Source organism: Anarhichas minor, unplaced genomic scaffold, assembly GCF_050575085.1.
Source record: "Anarhichas minor isolate MPS153535 unplaced genomic scaffold, ASM5057508v1 ptg000033l, whole genome shotgun sequence".
NCBI lineage: Eukaryota > Metazoa > Chordata > Actinopteri > Perciformes > Anarhichadidae > Anarhichas > Anarhichas minor.
This window is the reverse complement of record NW_027466479.1, coordinates 7,142,883-7,164,402: the sequence shown is the minus strand read 5'-3', so window position 1 is coordinate 7,164,402 and position 21,520 is coordinate 7,142,883. Positions and strand designations below refer to the sequence as shown.

The window sequence follows — 21,520 nt, the reverse complement described above, 5'->3', positions numbered from 1 at the left end:
ACAACTGAGATATCGTAGGAGCTAGGTGTCTGTGTAATATAAGTCTTGCCTAGTTTGATTTAATACATATTCCGTCCCAGAAATATCACTGTTTTGAACCACTGTGCTTCGGCCGCAAAACGTTGCAGCGGCTGTGTCACTAAGTATTTTATTTTGAAAAACCAGCCACCGGAAATGTGATTTATCACATATACTGGCTTGACAGCGGTTCCACAGGCACATCAGATGTACATGCGAGGGGAATGCTGACTTAATTAACTCTACAAGGGACGACGACGACGACGACACACCGCAGCGACCCAAGTGAATGTCACTTTACTGTAAGTCCTTGTCCACTTCCCTTTGGGTCTTAAATTGTGTCGCGCTAATTGCCATTGAACACGCTCAGGTGGACTCTGTGGTCCCGCACGGTGTGTAGTGAAGGAGATGCCAGCAGTTGTTCGCCTCAAGGTTCCTTAAACAGGAGTGATCACGGGTTTGCGCAGGTGAAACTATCTCAACCTCTATGTTTGTACTAACACGTCGGCGTGACTTGAGACAACGACACGAAGACAACATATACGAACGAAGTGTCGTATCGTTGACTCAGAAACGTCCCTCGTGTGTGATAGTGCAGTGGACTACACGTCGCTCTCCGCTTTTATTGAATTATCTGACAGCCAGAGGCATTTACGTCTCGAGTTAAAAAACCCTGACTGTTGTTGTCAGGCTGGTAAGATGCATAATGCACGAGTCCTCCATTTTGGATGAAATGTCTCGGAGATATTATCCCAGCAGTGGGTTTACTCATGCGTTTCATTTGAGTGACAGACCTCCAGTCATGCTGTCAGTCATGCACTTATTTGCGCTTTAATCAGTCAATCAATGCCTGCTCTGCAAGAGTGAATCGTTTGTATTGAGTAAAGCTTAACTAACAATTGTTTTCTTTGTGTTACATTGTTTGATCAATTCATCATTTGCTTGATGAAGTGAGTGGTTATGGACTCATCCATCACTTCACATAACGAAAACCATCAATTAGAAAAAGTGTAAAAAATAAGTGACAAAGAAATACACGTAGAAATATATTTTGCCAACAGCTCATACTGTTATTGCTTTTCCTCAAGTCAAAATAAATACAATGCATCAGGAAAGTGACTAACTGAATAAGATAAGGAGGCAAAAAATAACCTAACTACAAGGGTAAAACATCTATAAGACGTTGGAGACTGATGGCGTGTGTTTGTATATAATCTGAGGTTTTACTCAGTTTTAAGGCTGACATAGTGTAGTGTGTAATCATATCTTTTTATTTTAATATGCCTATGCATTTTTTTGTGTGATACTTGCATTGCATCCATTTAAATATTGTTCTACTGTCAGATAGTTTTTGCTGTAAGGATGTTTCTGTAGTTGTCACAGCAAAATGGGAGTTTTATTATTATTATTATTATTATTGTTGTGTTGTATACAGAATTTAAAACATAATTTTCCTTCCCTGCAGTAACAAGAAGAAACAATGCGTGGGACTTGGTGTTATTACAGAGAACGCTCCACCAACCTGTCTGCCTAGAAACCAACACAGAGCTAACAAGCGTGCTATTGACTGCTGTGACCAAGAGAGAGGAAGAGGTGGAAGAAACAGCCAAATAGAGACACAGAGAGAGAGAGAGAGAGAGAGCTTGTCCTCTCCGGATATAAGGAGGGTTTTTGGTCACAGAGATCATTGTTTTGCAGAAACTTCTCAAGGGAAAAGTAGCCATTGAAATGTCTATAATGGCTGAGCTGTCATCAGCCCAGGTGACCAGGTGCACCTGAGCATTACTGGTGCGGCAAACGCTCAGTCACCACCAGCCTGTGGGCTTTTGCTGCGCAGTAAATCTACCGTGTTGTAGATCGAGGAGGAAAGAACGTGAACAAATCCAACACATTTTTGATTTGTCTGGATTATCTTTACCTGGAGCTTTTTTCCCCTTGTTTGGTGGCTTACCTTGGAGAGAAAAAACAAGCGCAGGAGGACTAATGACTGTTTGTGAATTTGGGATTTACTGAGCCGTTCATTACGGCACGGAGGGAGGCTGCTGGGGCTCGAGCGTCCATGTGCAGGAATGCAGATCCACATATGGAGGCAGACCTTACAGGTTGGTGTCACGAGAGACTGTGAGAGTGCCTGGTGATCACAACAGATGGAATATAGTTGTAACAGATGTGCGTGTGTTTTCAAGTTAAACATTATGATTGCTAGCATGAAATAACTGTGAAATGTTCCTGAAGTCATGTGCTTTCTTAAAATCCTTACTACAAAGAAGTAAAAGTACCTCCATCTGCATGTCTTTAAGAACATAGCGTCCAGCTAACATCTACAGACTGTCTGCACAGCAGATGCTTGTGAGAGCTGCTTGATTCATTGCTATACCGCCCCATAGTATTCTCCTGGTGGGACGTTGTGGTGGAAGAGGCTCGCTCACGTCTTGAACACAGTGTCCCGGGACTTGTGCTGTTCACTCCTCCTCCTTTTTTTATTTTTTTTTAGCACATTCTGCTGGAATAACTTGCATGATAATTTGCAAGGGAGGGAAAAGTGCAGTATAGCTCTTTTACTCCAAACAACTCTGTGTTTCTCATCAAATCACGAGTCTGCCTTCCTGAAGCGTTTCTATACTTGAAAAGGACATTTTACTTTTGTACCTCAAGACAACAGATTACCATAAGCGGAAGAACATTATGTGAACGAGTGCTGGACAACAATCTGCATCTTGCTCCTTTTTTTTTTTTTGACTCATTCGGCAAGGTAATTATTCACCAGCATGACTTCATTATCATGACTAATTACTTTGAAATGAGAAACTTCCTCTTCACACTTCCTGTAGGAAGGGACGTTAAGCGTCCGGAATTTACCACAGGGGTCTGGATGGCCTTTGACTTTGTCTTGAGCACATTTTAACCTGTTTTACATTTTCTGCAGTGCTGTCAAATTGGATAAAGTAACTTTGCATGTGGCGCATACATCAGTGGGGGTTTAGGTTCAACCCGTGTATCCCAGTGGGGCTGACCCGTGTCCGATCCTTTTGTTTTTACCCAGAGAGACTTACAACAAGTGCCTCAAAGAACTCACAGAATAGTACAGAGGAACAGTGAGATACAACTGCTGTGTATAGAGCCATGGCTGTGATGGTTGCACAGGAAAGAGATGAGAGCTTTTCTGCGTACAGCAATCCTCTAATATGTAGTAACCACTACTAGTTTTCATGTTTGTTATGAACATACAGACTGGGTAATAGGTTGTAATGCTGCAAGACAAGATGCAAATGACGGATAAGAGTGCACAGTTATGATTTTTGTTTAATGTGTTGCAAAATGCCTTTGGCGGAGAGGGACTAGACACCTGTCATCGAAGCATGTAAATGTCCTTATCTCATGCATTTCTGCTTACACTTGTGTATCGCTTGAACTTATAGTAAGGAAGGAGGGAGATCACAGGACCGTGAGTCATGATCCACCTCCATTGAAGTCTCTGTCAACAGGATATCAGCAGAATTGTTGCATAATGAAACAGACTTGTTGCATTTGTTCAACTCCGCTCAATCAGGGGACTTTTCTTCCTGTAGAAGGCAGATAGAAGATGTCACGGGTTTGTTTCCCACAGACCACCAAACTCGATCATTTATTTATTTTTCCCTTCTTCCTCTGTTCTTTCTGTTTGCCATCACCATGTTGTGATGTTTGGATCCAATATGTTACATGTGTGTTACTGTAAAGTGAAAGGGATCGAAGTAACATTCCTATTAATGTGCGCAGTAAGTCCAGTTGAAGCGGTTTGACTTCATTTGCATGAACCTTTTGTTATCAAGTCGACGTGTTGGTTGTTCAAATTCTTTGGAGTGCTACTCTAAAGAGCTGATGCACAGTTGTCTGTAATCAAGGTAGAGACGGAGGAAAAGCCTGAATAATCAGAGGGGGCGGTATGGCTTCAATCACTCTTTACATTTCTTTTTTAAATGTATTAAATCTATTTTTCTGATAACTTCTCCACACTGTTATGCATGACATCAGTAACAATTGTAGTTAATTTTTAATGACAGTTTGTGTGTAATCATTCATTTACACGACAGAATCTTGCAAAACGATAACACAATATGAGCATCATTGATCCCGCTTGTTAACTCACTTCCTCTCTTCATCTTTGCGCTCTGTAGTGAGGTGTTTGAGCAGCTGAGCCTGTGAAGGCTCCGGAGGCGGCCATGTTCCATCTCTTCCTCAGAGTGCTGGTGTTGACCCGTCTTCACCCGTCGCCTCACAGCACCTGGCTGCCAACCTAACTCCTCGCTCCTGCTCTCTTCACGCATCTCTTTCTTCCAGCGCCTGGCCGGGAGAAAGGTAAACATGGCGTGTTTTGCAGGATGCATTTTTTATGTTTTTTGACGGTGTGCTTGATTACTTTTGGGCAAATATTTGGAAAAAAAGAAAAAAAAACATCCGTAGATTGAGTTTGTTCAGTTGTTGTTTTTCCTGTGAGGGATGTGAGGCAGACCAGACTGTAATGGTCGATGTGATGCTGTGAATAATAACCTGCAAGTCTTCATTTCCTCTTGTGTGTTCACATTACGATACTGAAAGTATTAATGCTCCTCAAATTCCTCAAATATTTTAAAGTAGTTAACTTAATGGTACTTCTGTCAGCATCTCAGTACGGGTTCTTGTATACCTTGCAATTTTAAAGGAATAGTTCCACATTATGGGAAACATGTTTATTTGCTTTGTGGCTAAGAGTTAGATGAGAAGATTGACTCCACTCCCTTAAATAAATGGCTACAGTTAGCTTAGCTTAGCATAACGACTGGAAACAGTGGGAAACAGCTAGCCTGGATCTGTCCAAAGATAACACAATTTACCTTCCATCACCTCTAAAATTTACCTTCCATCACTGATTAGCACGTGTTGATCTAGTTTGTTAAATCCGTACAAAAACTGAAGAAACAACGTGGTTTTACAGGTCGGTTGGGCGGACTATTTCATGGCCAGGCCATGACTTCTGTTACCTCTGGACAGAGACAGACTGGCTGTTAACCTTTGTTTCCACTTCTTGTGCTATACGTGTGTTGAATGAATATAGAGATAATATTAAAGCACACTAACCTAGTTCTATTTCCTTTTTTTTCTAGGTCCTTGTGTAAAATGTCCTATGCACACCACAAGCTGCTCACCTGGCGCTTACCCCCCCTCCTCCTTCTACCGCTGACCTACCTCTTGCTCTTGGCGTCTCCCACAGGTAAAACAAACCCTCACCCTGTCCACAACTGGCAAAACCACAGCTGCTGACAGAGAACTGATAAGACATCTCACAACTGTGCCTCATCTCAGCACTCATCTGCGCTGTAAATTCACACGCCTTTGATTACTCAGGGCCGGGCTTCATCCTCCTTAGTATGATGCTCGGGTGGTGTTTACTGATCCGAGGCGGAGTGATATAGGACAGCTGGCACCCCCACTGTGTGTTTGTATGTGTGCCTTCTTTCTGATGCCACTCCGCTCAGTGGGTTACAATGTGAAGCGGGACAATAGGGGCTCTGTGAGTGGACATTGTGTATGCGTTTGTGTGTTGAGGGGTGGAGGACAGAAGAAGATTGGACAAGGGGCGGGATGACTAAACAGAGGCCGAAAGGTCCTTTCTCAAACACACTATAGTGCTTTTGTGTGTGTGGTTTTGGAAGACCTTTTTTAAAAAACACTAATGCCCCATAAAGTCAACATTGTTACGTTATGGTAGCAACAACTACGGATACAGCACTGTCTGAGACGATGAACTGTGTTTTTCAGTTTTCAGTTTTTCTTTTGAGACCACCATCACTTTTAGCTCGATCGTGTCTTTAACAGATCTAGAATATTGTAGCTACTCTGTGGTACCACTGTCGAAATGCAGGTATTACGTTTTTTAATTCTTATAGTAATGCTCTTTTTTTTTTTTTCACATTATTTACTGCTGGCATTTTTCAGATTATAGCCATTCAATGTATTTACATTCTGTATTACCTCTCTATGTAGTAGTTTTCATCGTTCGTGGCAGAGTCCGCCTTTCCTGCGCAGGATTCACATTGCTGGGCTGAGAGGGATGCACGCACGTAATCCAGTGTTACTGTCTGCAATTTAATCTCACTGATATCAGCCTCTCTGACTATTAGATCTGCTTCCCTGTGTCAACCATTCGGAACGGCCCGACAAAAACCAAACGGTGTTAAGTTCTTTCTCATTGTTGTCTCATAGTTTTCGTAATTCAGAGAGTGACTCAGCAGTTTCCCTCCGACCTGGACTGTTATGGCTTCTGTGTCTGTGTGGACATTTAAGTAGCGGTGAAATATAACCTCCCACTTCTCCCCGTTGTTACTTTTACAGTCTGTGTTTAATAGTCCGTGCTGTTTATTGTGACTCGCTACACACTTGACTTTCTTGTCTTGTGCAATGAATGGATTTAATTGAGCTTTTTCAACACTGCAAAAGCTTGAATAAGAATATAGTTTTATCACCCAGAGCAATGCTCTTGTAGAGTAACACGCACATGTATAGGTGCAGCAAGCTGTACCAGCTCACCGCACTGCTGATATGGGTCTGATGTGGTCTGGCTCAGAGGGTGGAGTTTCGTGCGTACTGCACACTGTGCTTTGGGTTTTAATCAGTGTCTTGTTTTGTCAGGGAACAGCCTCACTTCCTCTCTCTGCTGCTGACTTGGCTGACTGCTCAATTTGCGCCCGCATGTCTGCCTTTCTGAGAAAATGTCCAGTCAAAGCCTGATCCCAGAAAAGTCTCACTGTGGGTTTCACTTTGCCCTTTTGCCTGCGACAATGCCAAGAGCACCCAACAGGCCAACAATGCCCTGATTGATATCAACAAGTGAAATCTTGAAAAAGCCTGGGAAGCGCTGCCCGGTGGCGGATCCGTGATGTCGCCTTTGGCAGATCCTTTTGATCAAACTACACGATAAACAAAACTCTTTCTAGAATGTCTCTTCCAGGAAACCAACTGTTATCCTCCCCTTCACCACCTATTTCATGACCAACTTCCATCCCTTTCTTTTAACTATGACCATGTTGCGAAAGGTCTCTCGCAGTGACTTTAAGTCTTCAACATCAGCACAGTACACGATTGTTTTCTCTTTCCCTCTGTCTCCGTTCCAGGTGTGTCAGCAAATCTCTGCCGGGTGACCGGCGGGTTGCTGGGGATCCACTGGAGCGGCGTCATCAGCCTGGGTTGGAACTCTCTGGCCAAAGGGAGAGGCGGGGCGACATGTTGGGAGTCCTGCTGCTTGAATCCGAGCTGCAACGCCGTGTGGAGCCTCGGTGGACAATGTGTGCTCCTTCGCTGCACACGGAGTACGGGCTGCCCCATCACCTTCCTGCCCCAGCCCCACCAGGAGTCCATCGGCCTCCTTCAGTTGCTCTCAAAGGTATAGAGAGCACTTGCATAGGATGGCATGGGCAGAGTTGTGTGTTTGTTTGTGTGTACACTAATATATCAAATATTTTTCCTGTTGCTTTACTTTAAGAGTCCCGTCATCACAGCAAGACGTAGAAGAGCTCCTCCCGCACAGCTTGCAGGAAGCCACAAGCCGCAGGCGGGAAAACCAACCAGCACGGTAAATTCACAGGATATTGCTAATTTCTTTAACTTTTATATTGATCTTGTTTTCTTGAAGCAGCCAATTTTGTTCCCCTTTCTTTGTCGTTCTTCCTTAAATGCTGCCCACCCTCATTCTTGCAATCGCACTAATCAAGGTAGATTCAGGGAGTGTACAAATAAATAAACCTGGAAGTATGAAGGATTTGTCTCCTTGACGGTTCCCCAAATTCTGCCTCAAATCTGCTCTTTGCTTTTCGGATCATTCGAACCTTCAATCTTTAACTGTTTCTACAGGAAAACCCAAAAGTGGAAACGGCTCACCTAACTCCGACAGCACCCAACACCGTCGCGCTGCTTCAAACGGCCCAAAAGAACCAGAGCCAGCCAGCCAACGGGAGTGCAGACGTCGCTCCAGCTCCATCAAAGCAGAACTCAACGGACACCGTCGATTCTGCCGCGTCTTCCAATAGCAGTGATGTCAGCACACCCGTGACGCCTGCAACTGCAATCATCACGACGCCAACACAGGCCGGTAAGGAAGCTGCTGTCTGCAGCAGTCGGTGTCGCCTATTTTCAGCCCGTTCAGTAATATGTCTTGTCTTCATTTATGAATTACGAACTGCTGAATAAATAATGTAGCAGCACTGTGGGTTTTGCGGCCTTGGAGGGAGATTTCACACGACTCAAGTCCGTCTTCACTGAAATTGGTTCATTACATCCTTGTCCGTTTTTTTAAGCGTGCATTTTTCTGTCACACGCACAACATTTGCAAATAGGCCGTCTTTGTTTTCGCTTGAGCCAATGTTCGATGAAACGAAATTTACTGGCAGACTGCCCAGATGTTATTTTTCCAGATGAAAGCAACATGTGCTGCGGGTATGACGACCAATAAGCAATCGGAATGTGCCGAGTCATGCCGGGCTTCTACAAACATGAATAACTCGAATGATCCGTTTCTCCTTCCTGAAGGACAATACAGCGATTAAACTGACAATCATTCACCAAAAGACAAAACGTTGCGCGTCATTACAGATTCAATCGTTTTAGCCTTTTCAACTAGCAATATTGTTACAAAGGCAAACCAAAACAAGATGAGCTGGTTTGAATGGAAAGCTGAACGAAGGCCAGATGCATTTTATGAGAAGCTTAGACTTGTATAATCAGCAGGAGCTCACTATTCCGAAGGGGAACATCTGTCATTCCCAGTTAGATTGAAAGGGAACGCGATTATACACATTGTGATCAGTTTACTAGTCATGTGGAGGAGTACTCTGCCTGTGTGAACAGTCATTACATCTCTTATGGCTCTGAAGGGAGTTTTGTCAAGTCTGAGAAAATAACCCCGACGATGCAATAAGTGGAATGGATGACATACAGCTGCTGTTTACAGGGAAGGGAGGGTTTGGTGAATATAAAACGCAAGGAGTTGCATCATGTAGCATTTTTGTAGCTTGATTCATACTAAGGACTATAAGTCTGTCGGCCTCTGCTGCATACATTTTGTTTGCATTGTTTTTATTTTTCTAGATGCATAGCGGTAAAAGTGAATATACCACGTACGGATGTGCTGAAAGACTGTATTACATCTCGCTGTAAATACTGTTGCACATCATTTCCCCTACCGCATCCCCAACACATCCCCCTCACCCACTTAGACCCCCAAGTACATGCATCTGTGAGACCTGTTTTAATTTGTCTACCCAATAGATCATAATGAAGTGATCATTTCATCTGTTACTATACACTTGATGTGTAAACGGCCCCCAGGGGGTGTTATTTATTCCTCTCCTGTTGAATACTCTGCTCTCTGAGATGTTTGTGTCTGTCGCTTGTACTTTAAACCATCTGATCCTGTTTTTTTCCACGACAGTGAGGGAGCTGGTGGTGTCAGCAGGAGAGAGTGTGGAGGTCACGTTGCCCCGCAACGAGGTCGAGCTCAACGCCTTCGTGGTCTCAACGCCCCCACCAGGTGAAATCATGGAAATATTCGATAAGCTATTGAAGTTCATCACCTGGAAACTTGTTATTTCAGCAGTTTTCTGCAGAAATGTCATTAATATGTAGCATAATTGTATTACACATGTAGGTTTTGATTTTTTGTAAATTATTTTTCTTCTAATTATTTTCCAGAGTATAGATGATTCCAGAGTAATCAAAAGCTTTCCAGTCTAGAAATATCTGGAAAAGGAATTTGACTTCAATGTATTCTAATTGCAGACTGGGTGTGGTTTAGCAGGTTGTGATATTTGTGTTGTTCAGCAATAGAGCAATGAAATAAAACCTTGTTTTACTGAGTCGTCATCAGCGCACTGTCCTTCACACTGAACACTCGCCAGAGTATTCCAAATCCAGACTGGAAAAAGGAAGATTACACAGTTACCAAGAGGGATGCACGTCATCGTTCTGTTAATCTCTTGATCCCTTCTCGACACGCTCCGACGATCCCAAAAATCTCTCATCTGTGAATGATCCTTATTTGATAGATTGTAATTAAATGCACAAGCGGTTTTGTTTATCGTTGCCGTTTCTTTACAGGGACAAACTATGAATTTGACTGGCGTCTGATAACTCATCCCAAAGATTACAGTGGGCTGATGGAAGGGAAGCACAGCCAGACACTAAAACTCAGCAAGGTACCGATCACAACTTATTCACACACACACTTCATATTCATGTCCTGCTAAAAATAGCATGCAGCTGGAGCTCTATTGAATGTGTAAACAGAAGGTTTCAGTTGTGTGTGTGTAAAGGACACAGATCGTCTCAAAAAAGATCACTTCCTCTTCCTGCTTGATTGATCTCTCTCTCTCTCTCTCTCTCTCTCTCTCTCTCTCTCTCTCTCTCTCTCTCTCTCTCTCTCTCTCTCTCTCTCTCTCTCTCTCTTTCCCCCCCCCCCCCCCCCCCCCCCCCCAGCTGACTGTGGGCCTGTATGAGTTCGAGGTGATGGTGGGCGTGAAGGGGGCTCATGGAGAAGGTTACGTCAATGTCACAGTCAACCCAGGTGAGGTCGAACATGTCAAACCTCGTTCATATTGTGGCAGCCTCAGAAGTTGTTGGGGGAGGGGGGGAGTGTTTGTGTCCCATTTTCAAAACAAACCAAGGTCGGTCCCAAGATCTGGGCCACTTTTTAAATCCGATACATATCCGATCACTGGCCATACGACCGCTGTGAGAACGGTCATATCGAAATGAATGTGTGTGTCTGTCCACATTAAACTTAACTATGCAGACGCAGATCACTCACCATACAGTGTTGGAGCCGTTCTACAGAAGACGTATCTCTCTCTCCACAGAACTGAGCGGCAGTGCGTCATTGCTTATCAGACACTGATAACTGACCAAAAATACTTTTTCTATATTACCGAGTTCTTCTGCTACATTGGGTGTCATGTTTCGCTCAGTAGAACTCAGATTTGAAACATCAGCAGTTATAAAAGACGGGGGAAACCCAGATCTGTTAAATTGAGCAGTATCTGGACTCCAACCGCTCCAGTGTGTGTGTTATCGGACCAATGAGCCGGTCGAGCGGCAGTCCCCCATGTGTGTTACGTTAATGGTTGCATGCGAGGCGTTTCAGGGCAGAAGTCCGTTCAGATATGAGTCACTTCAAACATGGATGTGAACAGTCTAGGCTGAATGATTGGATCTGGGGGACAAATCTGAATTGAGCATGAAGCCCTGTAATGTGAACGTAGCCTTTGATGCTGCTAAACACATTGCAATATTATGGTGGACAGGAGGTTGTGTGGATCCGACCCTATCTATTCATGCAATCTAGCTATAATTGTGTCATCCTGATTGTCCATACTGTAATTTACCTTTTTCTTCCATTTTTGTTTTATTTATGAATGTTTTTTCCTTATCTGAATCGAGGGCCGAAGGACAGAGAGTCATATGCTGTACAGATTGTAAAGCCCTGTGAGGCAAATTTGTGATTTACAAAAATCACAATGACATAAGGCAAAACTGTGGCTCACACAAAAAAAAAAATGTTTGAGGACAGAACAATTGAAATGTGACATGGTTCTTATTTTAACCAGGGCCTGCATGTAGTTATCTGTGTGGTGCTTTCTTTTATGGAAATTTGCGGATTGGTAATAACGGTGTCCAATAGTCCACATGCTGATTCTAATAAGATAATGAATATTATAGTGTGTGGCTCCTCTGCTGCAGTAGGCGTCGAGAAGGGCATGACTAACGTCGGATGGTATTGTCTTCCCTAAGTGTCTGATGTGAATGATCAGGAATCAGTCCACAGGTCTGCCTCATGTTGACTAAATAAAGGTTACTGCAGCCTGCCTCAGTCCCACACGGCTGACCCACGGCTCCAGTAAAGCAACTTCATTTCTTGCTTTCCACCTGACAGAGCCGCGGGTAAACAAGCCTCCTGTTGCCGTAGTTTCCCCAAAGTTCCAGGAGATCTCCTTGCCAACCAGCTCCACGGTCATCGACGGCAGCCGTGAGTGTCCCACACAGTGCACACAAACATATTAACCAGCAGCTAAAGAGAGACACAGAGAGAGCTTGTTGGTAGAAAGTTATCCCGTTGCAACATTTAATACATACGCTTCCTTCCCCCTGTGTCCTCCTACCTTCTCTCCTCCTCACAGAGAGCACAGACGATGACAAGGTGGTGGCTTGGCACTGGGAAGATGGTAAAGGTCCCCTGTGGGGGGCGAAAGTCTCTACTGACAGCCCCGTCCTCACCCTCACCAACCTGGTGCCCGGGAACTACACATTCATGTACAGACGGCTTTGACATTGTTTAAACTTTACGAGGTCCAAAAGTTTCTCGTGTGTTTTTTTTAGATAAACATCCCGCTCAAGAATTTACAAAGATAAATACGTAGATAATAAGAAGAAGACATTTCTGTCAGGGTTTTTCATACTGGGCCTCTTTTATTTTTTTTATTTTTTATTTTTTTCTCTACATGTTTATCATAAGTATATCTTTAAAAGCAGAAGCACAGCCGGCTTAAAGACGCGTGTTTTTATTTAAGTCACGTGTGTAATTATTAGATTTTCGTTTGCTATACAGTTTTACTATTTAACCTAATGGATGTCCTTTCTCAGTTTAACAGTGACGGACTCAGACGGAGCCACAAGCTCGACACAGGCCACCCTCTTGGTCAACAAAGCCAAGGACTACCGGCCTGTGGCCAACGCCGGCGCGAACCAGGTCAGAAGTTCTTTCCATCGTCATGGATCTGTCTTTTTAAAGCACCAAACCAACGGGTTTTTTTTGTACTCGTATGAATGTGAAGTAGCTTACTTAAACTTGAAAAATGTAAAGATGTCAAAATGCATTATTTTTTTTTTTTCAACCAAAGCAGTACCTTCCCGGTAACCAATTGCTGGTCTTTCCTCTTACTTCATCCAGGTCATCCAGTTGCCACGCAACTCCATCACTCTGTACGGCAACCAAAGCACCGACGACCACGACTCCCTGTCCTACGAGTGGTCCCTCAGCCCTGAGAGCAAAGACAAGGTGGTGGAGATGCAGGTGAGATACTGGCGGAGTACGCATATTATTAACTCTCATGTTACTTCAGTTTTCTTTTCCCCGGATAAACGAATCGTGGCTGACAGCGGCATCTTTTTGTGCTCTTTCAGGGCGTACGGACGCCGATCTTGCAGCTGTCGGCTATGCAGGAGGGAGACTACACCCTCCAGCTGACAGTGACGGACTCCTCCGGACAGCAGGAAACGGCGCAGGTCACCGTCATTGTGCAGCCAGGTAAACAGCTGGAGAGCAAGAAAAGAGCTCCTGTTTATGCCACCTCAGCACTTTTGAGTAATGTCTTCATTGAAACGTTGAGAGGAATATTTGGTTATTCAGTTGCTGAGGACATTAATTACAGTTCCCTACAGCTGTTACTCTTTTCTTACTTAATTTGATAGTCATTAACTCTTTTTTTTTTTTTTAAGCCTATTTGTTCAGCTGTGTGCAGTTAAGCTCTGCGTAAAGACAGACTAGAGTTAAACTCCTTATCTCAACATTCCTCCTGCACTCAATATGCCCTCTGTACCAGCTCCTGTTTGCTCTCCCTCTCTTCCACAGGTTATATACACATCAAGTGTGAAGAGCATACTAAGCAGCAGTACATAATGTAGCTTTATACATGGCCCATACAATGTGTGAAGCTGAGGTCAGTACTTAAGCTGCTGCAAGGGAATTCTATTTGCTTACGCTTTGGTCAATAGCATTTTGCCCTGGTGAATAGGAGGTGCACGTGTGTGGAGGTGTACGGTTGACCTGATAAGCACCTGGTGTGAACTGTAAAATGCAAACACACACTGGCGTGGTGCTCTTGTAGAGTTTGAACAGGAACTGTTATGTGAACTCTCACCAACCTGCAAGGTCAGACTATGTCAACCATTTGAGTAATGATCTGTGAAAGAAACACTTTGACCTTTTGTTTTTATATTATTTATGTCTGTTTTTTTAAGATAGAATTATCTTTTTCAAGAATACATTCTCACTTTTGATTGAAATATTTACGAAGACGTATTAGAGCCGTTGTAGGTCGGTGTTTGTCGCGTCACTTTGCAAGGTTGGATAAACGTCATCACACCACAGTCGCCAACATTAAACACTGCAGTAACATGAGCCGCAAAATATATGAATAATATCAGTATTTATTTATCTTCATCAAAGAACACAGAAGGAACAGGAAAGGAAATGCGTGTATGTATCTTTCAGGACCTACACTTGGCCAGGGGCCAATTTACCATAAGAACACTCCTCTAAGAGCAAGAGTTTTTCTCGCAAAGTTATGACTTCATAATCTCAGAAAATATTTAATTAATTTATCGTGAATTAGTGAGGGTTTTTTCTCGTAAATTTGCCACTTTAATCCAGGAAATATCTCTAAATTTACGACATTAATCTTGGAAATTCTGAGTATTTTCTACTCTTTTGTCTCTGTAATTATTGATTTTACCCACAATGGCCCTAATACGTCATCGTCAACATTGGTCCATATGCAAAACCATTGAGTTGCACTATTGATGAAGGAGGATGTGCTTTGTCGGCTTGCATTAGTGATGGAAGAAGTACGTCATTGGTTTTCATTCAAGCATTTAAGGACAACCAGACACTTTTGATAGCCATTACCCCTCTTACTACTGTATCTGTCATGTGGGTTGTACGATGGAGATGTGTTTTTAGTTTCATCTGTCTCTCCGTCCTCCAGAAAACAATAAGCCACCAGTAGCAGATGCAGGACCGGAGAAAGAGCTGACGCTGCCTGTTGATCGAACCACGCTGGATGGCAGTAAGAGCACCGACGACCAGAAGATAGTCTCCTACCACTGGAAGCAATCCAAGTGAGTCAGACGCACTTATGTACATAATTGCGCAGGCAGTTTGCATCGGCTGCAGGCTCCTAGTCGATGCAATAACTGAAACCTAGTCATTCAAATGTATTGTATGTATCCAAATGTACAAAAGAAACTGATTCCAAAACAAACTCTGCTACAGTGTCATCACGGTTTATCCGTCCTTCTGCGGTACATTCTCTTCCTCACTCCTCCGTCCTGTTTCTGTCCGTCTGTCCCTCCATCAGGGGTCCTGATGGTGTGAAGGTTGAGAATGCAGACACCGCCGTTGCCACGGTGACAGGTCTTGAGGTCGGCACGTACGAGTTCACCCTGACCGTAGCTGATGAGAGGAAGCTGCAGAGTAGCCACGCTGTGACGGTCATCGTCAGAGAAGGTCAGGAGATTTGAATACATAGTTAGCTGAGCTTCCAGTCGGACTGGTGAGAATTATATTAATTCATAATTAAGGAGGCATTATAGGTAGAGGTTCTTGTTCAGAAATACTGTACAACACACATACTGATCCTATAGACACATGATTATAAACACTTACTCACACAATCAGATGTCCATTATCACACATAGTTACATACACCCACAAACTCGCTGATAATAATTCAAAGCATGTTAACAGCCACAATAAGAACAATCTTAAATCCATCTATTATTCATGTCCTAATCCCATTATTGTGTCTGAATTCTTGCATAATATTTTTTGCTGGTAGAACTGGACCAGCCGCCAGTGGCTCACGTTGTGTCGAGTCCACCCATCGCTCTGCCTGTCAGGACCGGCACTCTCGATGGATCTCACTCCACTGACGACAAAGGTGGAGTCGGCTACCTGTGGACCAGAGATGACAGCAGTCCTGCTGCGGGGGTGAGAGTGGCCTTTGACTGAATTTTACAAACGAGTGGACGGAATATAAAACTAGAGAAAATTCCACCTTAGAAAGACCTAACGCATTCAAACAGAAACATTATAACACTTCTTTGTCTCCTTGTTCAAATAGGAAGTACTGAACAACTCTGACCACCAGGCGGTGCTGTTTCTGGGAAACCTGGTGCAGGGGAAGTACAGCTTCACCCTGACTGTAACGGACAGTAAGGGACAGACCAGCACTGACAGCGGCACAGTGGAGGTCAAACCAGGTGAAGTGGAAGAAAACTGTTGTTCTATTACTCTTTCTATGTTATTGTGTTTGCTCTATCCACTGCCACATACTGAACATGTTCAAAGTGGGTACATCATAAGGTAAATTACAGCATTTCATCACGGCCCTCTTTGGAGGATTTGGAGTTTATTTTTTGCATGCAAATGTTTTCCACACAGCAAGAGACTCAACAACCAGCATCAGACGGTTGAGCAGGTCAGTGTGCAGCATACGGTGCACGGACACAAACGCAGCCAGAAACTAATCCGTCACTTGGGGCTCTGGCCTCTTTCCCAGATTGAAGAGTGTCAGACGGGTCCTGCAATCAGTCTCCTGGTTTTCTCTTATTTGCTTTAATCTTCAATCTTACCTTTTTCTCTCTCTCTGTTTATCAGACATATGGGAGCGTGACCTGGTGGAGTTGGTGCTGGAGGTCTCTGTCTCCCAGGTGTCCCACCGTCAGCGCGACATGCTGCTGCGCCAGGTGGGCGTTTTACTGGGCGTGCTCGACAGCGACATCACCGTGCGAGAGATCAGTGCGTTTAATGAGCACAGGTACTGCACCTTTTCTGATGCTTGACTTTAAGTTTTATTCCTGGCCTGAAATCCCTTGATTTTTGTAAAAGAAAAACACTGGCAATGAAGCGCATAGCTATAAATGCTGGAATAAGACTTTGGCTCGATTAGTGGACATCACTATGTCGGTAAGAAAGCGTTTTTTTCTCTTTTTTCTGCCTCCTCAGTACTCGTCTGATCTTCCTGGTGTCGGGCGGTCCGGGGCGTCCTCCTCTGTCAGGCCGCAGCGTTGCACTTAGCCTCGGCAACAAACTGCGCAAACAGAAGAATGACTTTCTGATCTACAAGGCCCGACGAGTGGATACAGTCAGTGAGTACTTGGCAAATATAGTTTCTAAGAAACACACACAACAATGAAAAAGGAGAATTGCGAATGTATGTTGTAAGCAGAATTAAGTGCTACTTATTCACCGTTATCTCATCCCATGCCCCTGTTTATGTTCTATGATACGCACGAGTTATGCTGTTGCTCCTTAGTTCTCCGTTTCCTTTCTGTAAGATAATCTACCACTCTTGGGATATTAACGCTTTAGTATATTTGACTGTACACTCTGCTGTTCCGCTCTCCTTCCTCAGTCTGCCAGATGAACTGCTCGAGTCACGGCGAGTGTGACACGTTTACACGGCGCTGTGTCTGCCACCCGTTCTGGATGGAGAACTTCATCAGAGCTCAGCTTGGAGATGCAGAGAGCAATTGCGGTGAGATGAGATGAATCTTAGTTGAATAATTTTCGCTTGGTGCATCAGACAAACACTGCGATTGAGCTCATAAGGCTTTAATCTCCTTCATGTTCTACGTATTCCGTGACTTAGTAATAACAAACTTTGCTTTTGAGTCAAACAAATATTTATTTTTCAGAGTGGAGCGTCCTCTATGTGACTATAGCATCCTTCATGATCGTGGTTGCTATTGCAACATTTGTCTGGGGGATGGTGTGTTGCTGCAACAGGTGAGCTAAACGTCTGAGGACACAAACAGTAAATGCATCATTTCCGTTCTCTTGGGACCGTGTTTTACCCACTTCTTATAACTACTGATGATTGATACAAAAATAGAGCCATGAGGATAGTAAACAACGTACGTAGGAACACAAAAACACGCTGTTTTTCAAGTCACATGCTGTCACTACACAAGTTATGTACGAGGAAGCAAGAAATAAGTTACTTCCTGGCAACATACAGAACATGTTCTCAGACGGAGACGGAGGTTAAAACCTAGAAGGTCTCAGTCCTGAGGTTGTCACTCTCAGGACTGAGATGCTTGTTGATGTTGCGGTCGTTATTGCTTTTTTGTGTTTTATAAAATAAGAACCTTATTTATGTGTATATGTGATAAACGTTGAGTTCATCTTTAAGTTATAGAAAGGGGCAGGACCTTCTGCCAACTCCTTTTCGAACATTATTGTTATTTATTTATTTAGAATTTGCTCTATATTTTTACTGTTTTTATTGGTTGTTCCTGATTTGTTTTCTTATGTTACATGTTCAAAATAGTTTTATTTTATCTAATCTAATGATATTTGGTGTGTGTGTTTTTATTTATTTATTTATATATATTTTTTTCCTGGAAGGCGTAAGAGCAAAGTGCGCAGAAGCAAAAGCAGGTATAAAATGCTAGAAGCTGATGAGCGAGACAGTCTGGAGCTACAAACACCTAGAGCTGGTAAGACTCACACGCACACACAAACTATCACCACCACTCATGTAGGTCACTAAATTAAATATTCTGCTTTGATACAGCATCAATTTGACATCCTTTCGTTTCCTTCCGTCCTCCTTCCCCTCCACCACCTGCCTCCTGCCAGCCCGCATGAAGCCGGTGCCCGCTCCCACCTCCTCCGCCCTCATGCACTCAGACTCTGACCTGGACAGTGACGACGGGCAGGGTGGGGTCCCGTGGACGGAGCAGGAGCGCGGGCATCTCCTGCGGCCCCAGAACGGCTCCCTGAGGAACGGCCAGGGGCCGGTGAGGGGCAAGAAGCAAAGAGAAGAGCTGCTATAGCAAGAGAGGAGGGGGGAGAACACCCCTCGTCCAGCCCCCCCCCCCCCCCTCTGTTCCTCACTCTTCCTGTTTCGCTTTTGTTGTTCGTCAACACAGAAACCTCACACCTCTCATCCATGAAGACAGACTGTGTGATACCTGGATTAAGGAAGGGAAAGAGAGGAGCAACATGTTGTCCTACTGTCACAGAAGAAAAACAAAAAACCCACCACTGTACTGACATTTCCCTGCTCCCACACTGAGCCACTATGGAAGGAAAACAAGCTACCATTTTAGGGGTGAGCACTGTCTTTTGAATGGTGTTAAAAATCTAACATTAACCCCCTGTTATTTAACACGGCGACATAGAGAATGTATTGTCACCCCTCTAACTGATGGCTCACGGAGTAGCCTGAGTGATACCTGACTATCTTGATTGATAAAAAACAAAACTGCTTCGATGACACGAAAACCAGCCACTTGACACGCTCACACCTTGCCTCTTGTAGACACGCATGTATGCACACAAAGATGTCCTATTCACACTGCTCCAGGTCCACTTGATGCTACCAAACTGCCATGTAAAAGCCCACGGCTAACTCTGCACTGATTGTTTTTGTTCGTGGCCAACATGGTGACTCGTCGGAAAGAAAAAACACAACCAAAATAAGAGCCAAGGACAGCAATGGACCCTCCTACAAATAGAAAAAAAAAAAAAACATGTGCATGAAGAGATCGCCAGCATGTTTGTATGTCGGGTGTATGTGTGGATTTATTCTGGCTGATGTGTCAAAAGATGTTTCTTCGGAGCAGTTTGTATGCTTTTATTTCTTTTAACACACGGAAGAATCGCAATGTGGGCGGTCGGAGGCAGAAGAGCCTTTAAAAAACAACACTGTGCTTTTATTCTGAAGGTTTCTCTGTGGATGAGGTCGCTGGGACAAACACTGGAATACACAACGTTAATGAGTTTGGTCTCGACGGACGGAGAAGATGACGAGGAGATGTTCACAACAAATGGGACTGCTTCCTCACTCACCTCAATCTTCATTAATGTAACGACTCCTTGAACCATGAAGACCGCTTAGTTTTTTTTTTTTTTTTAAACAACCTCAAGGCTGTGATTAGATGTCGATGCACTTTGATTTCATGTCTGTCAGTTTCAGTCTTATTTTCTGTCTTGTTGGTTTAAAAAGGGAGATCTGTGATGGTTAGAATTGGGGGGGGGGGGGGAAAACAACTTGACTGCATTCAAAATGTATCAAATATTTAATTTCCTTGGCTTTAAAGATGAAAGGAAAGGTTATACTTGAGCCAACATGAATGCAGTTCAAGTCCAGAGGCGCCTCAGTAATTTAAACCTACCTGTAGGGAGGAAGCTCAATGTGTCACAAAGTGGGAATTTAACTTTTTAATCCGGTGAGAATTTCAGCAACCACTTCTGTTTGGCTCTAAAATAGGACGAGCACATTTGTCCTTGCCTCCCTTTTGGCAAATATTCCGTTTGTTCAATTTGGGGATTACAAAATTTCACGGAAATATGCATGAAAAATTTGACATTAAAACAAACATCGCTAAACTTTAATTAGTGAGTTGTGCGTCCAGAATGACCTGAAACTTTCCACAAATAAGAGCAGAAGGTTAATCTGAGGGGGGAACACAGAAGATCTTCCATCTCCTGTGTCGGTGGTAGTGATCGGTGTTTCTGCACTCAGTGAAAACTTTAACTAAATGACTTCCATTGCTTTTGAAACTGACCTGCAATTCTACATGTTGAGTCACTTTTATCTTTTGTTTTAGTTTTCCTGCTGAATGTTAAAAGGACTGTTGATTCACTTTAACTTGTGCTCTGTGTGGATTAGCAGTCGGTTCGATTTTTTTTGCAAGAACTGTCTTATTTTGTACTGTTAAGTCCTCTCATGCTGATGTCTGTTCTGCTGCACTAGTTTGGTGCACATCAGGCCAGGGCAGAGATATTTAAACAAATCTTTTTTTGCCAATTTGTGTGAGGCAAACTAAAATCAAGTGCACCCAATAAGTAATGTCATATCCTTATGTTTTTGCACATCATAGGAGATGACTTTTGGAGTAATTGCCAAGTTTTTACTCTCATTCCGAAGATAATTCTTAACCTATTTGACCAAATTCAGCATGTCTTCTGTTACACGTACCACATTAGCCAGTCCCTTTGGGGATTTATAAATTAGTGAATTGACCTCGACTCTGACGGAGTCCACTGTGAAGGCAGGCAGAGAAAATGGGGAGCAACTGTTAAGTGAAGGGAGTTTAAGTTAAGATGTTTCGATAAACTTGTAGTGAAGGATTACCCCCTTCTTTCCTTCTCTGTGAACCAGACCTGATGCAAATGGATAATCTGTAAATCAAAATAAAATGTTTCAGTTTGCTCTTGAGTTTTTGGACAAAACAAAAGGTTTTCCCCCATTTCTTTCTATTTCCTGTTTGTCCTTACATTCCACTGCCACCATGCACGGATCAAAAACAACAAAAAGGACCATGTGATGTGGCAGATTTTCCTTTGAATTTCCTATGTTATGGGACTTCACCAAAGGCTTTTTTAATAGTCCTGTAATGTTTGTTTTAAGTTACAGTAGAAGCCTGAAAAATATGTAACAGATCATAATTTTAAAGCTTATTTTTCTTCCTCTATTGATGTAAATTATGACTTGTCTCCAGGCCTCGACTGTCTACGATGGTTTAAGTGTTACTGTGCCTCTATGCACGTGCACCACCTTCAATATTTTCTCCATTCTTCTCGCACTGTCAGGGCAGTGTAGTGTACGATACAAACAAACTTCCTCGGATGCACAGTACACACCGGCTAATAACCTGCTGGCTGATACCACCCATTGACCCAGATCATCATTTGATTATTGGAATA

At 43.4% G+C, this 21,520-nt stretch overlaps 1 protein-coding gene across 2 annotated transcripts; it reads left to right on the top strand.

Moving 5' to 3' along the window:
* Positions 1-70: 70 nt before the first annotated feature.
* On the top strand, positions 71-21,032 carry kiaa0319l (KIAA0319-like ortholog). 2 transcript variants are annotated; one of them, XM_076106005.1, is made up of 26 exons: positions 71-320; positions 1,484-2,120; positions 2,674-2,770; positions 4,176-4,356; positions 5,142-5,248; positions 7,149-7,417; positions 7,517-7,606; positions 7,885-8,122; positions 9,461-9,559; positions 10,126-10,223; positions 10,504-10,591; positions 11,957-12,049; positions 12,201-12,333; positions 12,664-12,769; positions 12,971-13,093; positions 13,204-13,327; positions 14,787-14,919; positions 15,159-15,307; positions 15,639-15,790; positions 15,924-16,062; positions 16,460-16,619; positions 16,808-16,950; positions 17,217-17,339; positions 17,500-17,590; positions 18,212-18,303; positions 18,446-21,032. In XM_076106005.1, exons 5-26 carry the CDS (start codon positions 5,155-5,157, stop codon positions 18,640-18,642), a joined length of 2,934 nt encoding a protein of 977 aa, XP_075962120.1. In that variant the 5' UTR covers positions 71-320; positions 1,484-2,120; positions 2,674-2,770; positions 4,176-4,356; positions 5,142-5,154; the 3' UTR covers positions 18,643-21,032. The 2 variants fall into 2 exon arrangements, with proteins under 2 accessions (XP_075962120.1, XP_075962118.1); XM_076106003.1 differs by lacking the exon at positions 2,674-2,770.
* Positions 21,033-21,520: the final 488 nt, after the last annotated feature.

What these genes read in the sequence shown, in the direction of transcription:
- kiaa0319l (XM_076106003.1), top strand. Translation starts at nt 5,155, where the DNA reads ATGTCCTATGCACACCACAAGCTGCTCACCTGGCGCTTACCCCCCCTC. An exon ending in GCTCTTGGCGTCTCCCACAG is followed by an intron (nt 5,249 to 7,148) that starts GTAAAACAAACC and finishes TCTCCGTTCCAG; the next exon opens with GTGTGTCAGCAAATCTCTGC. An exon ending in TCCTTCAGTTGCTCTCAAAG is followed by an intron (nt 7,418 to 7,516) that starts GTATAGAGAGCA and finishes CTTTACTTTAAG; the next exon opens with AGTCCCGTCATCACAGCAAG.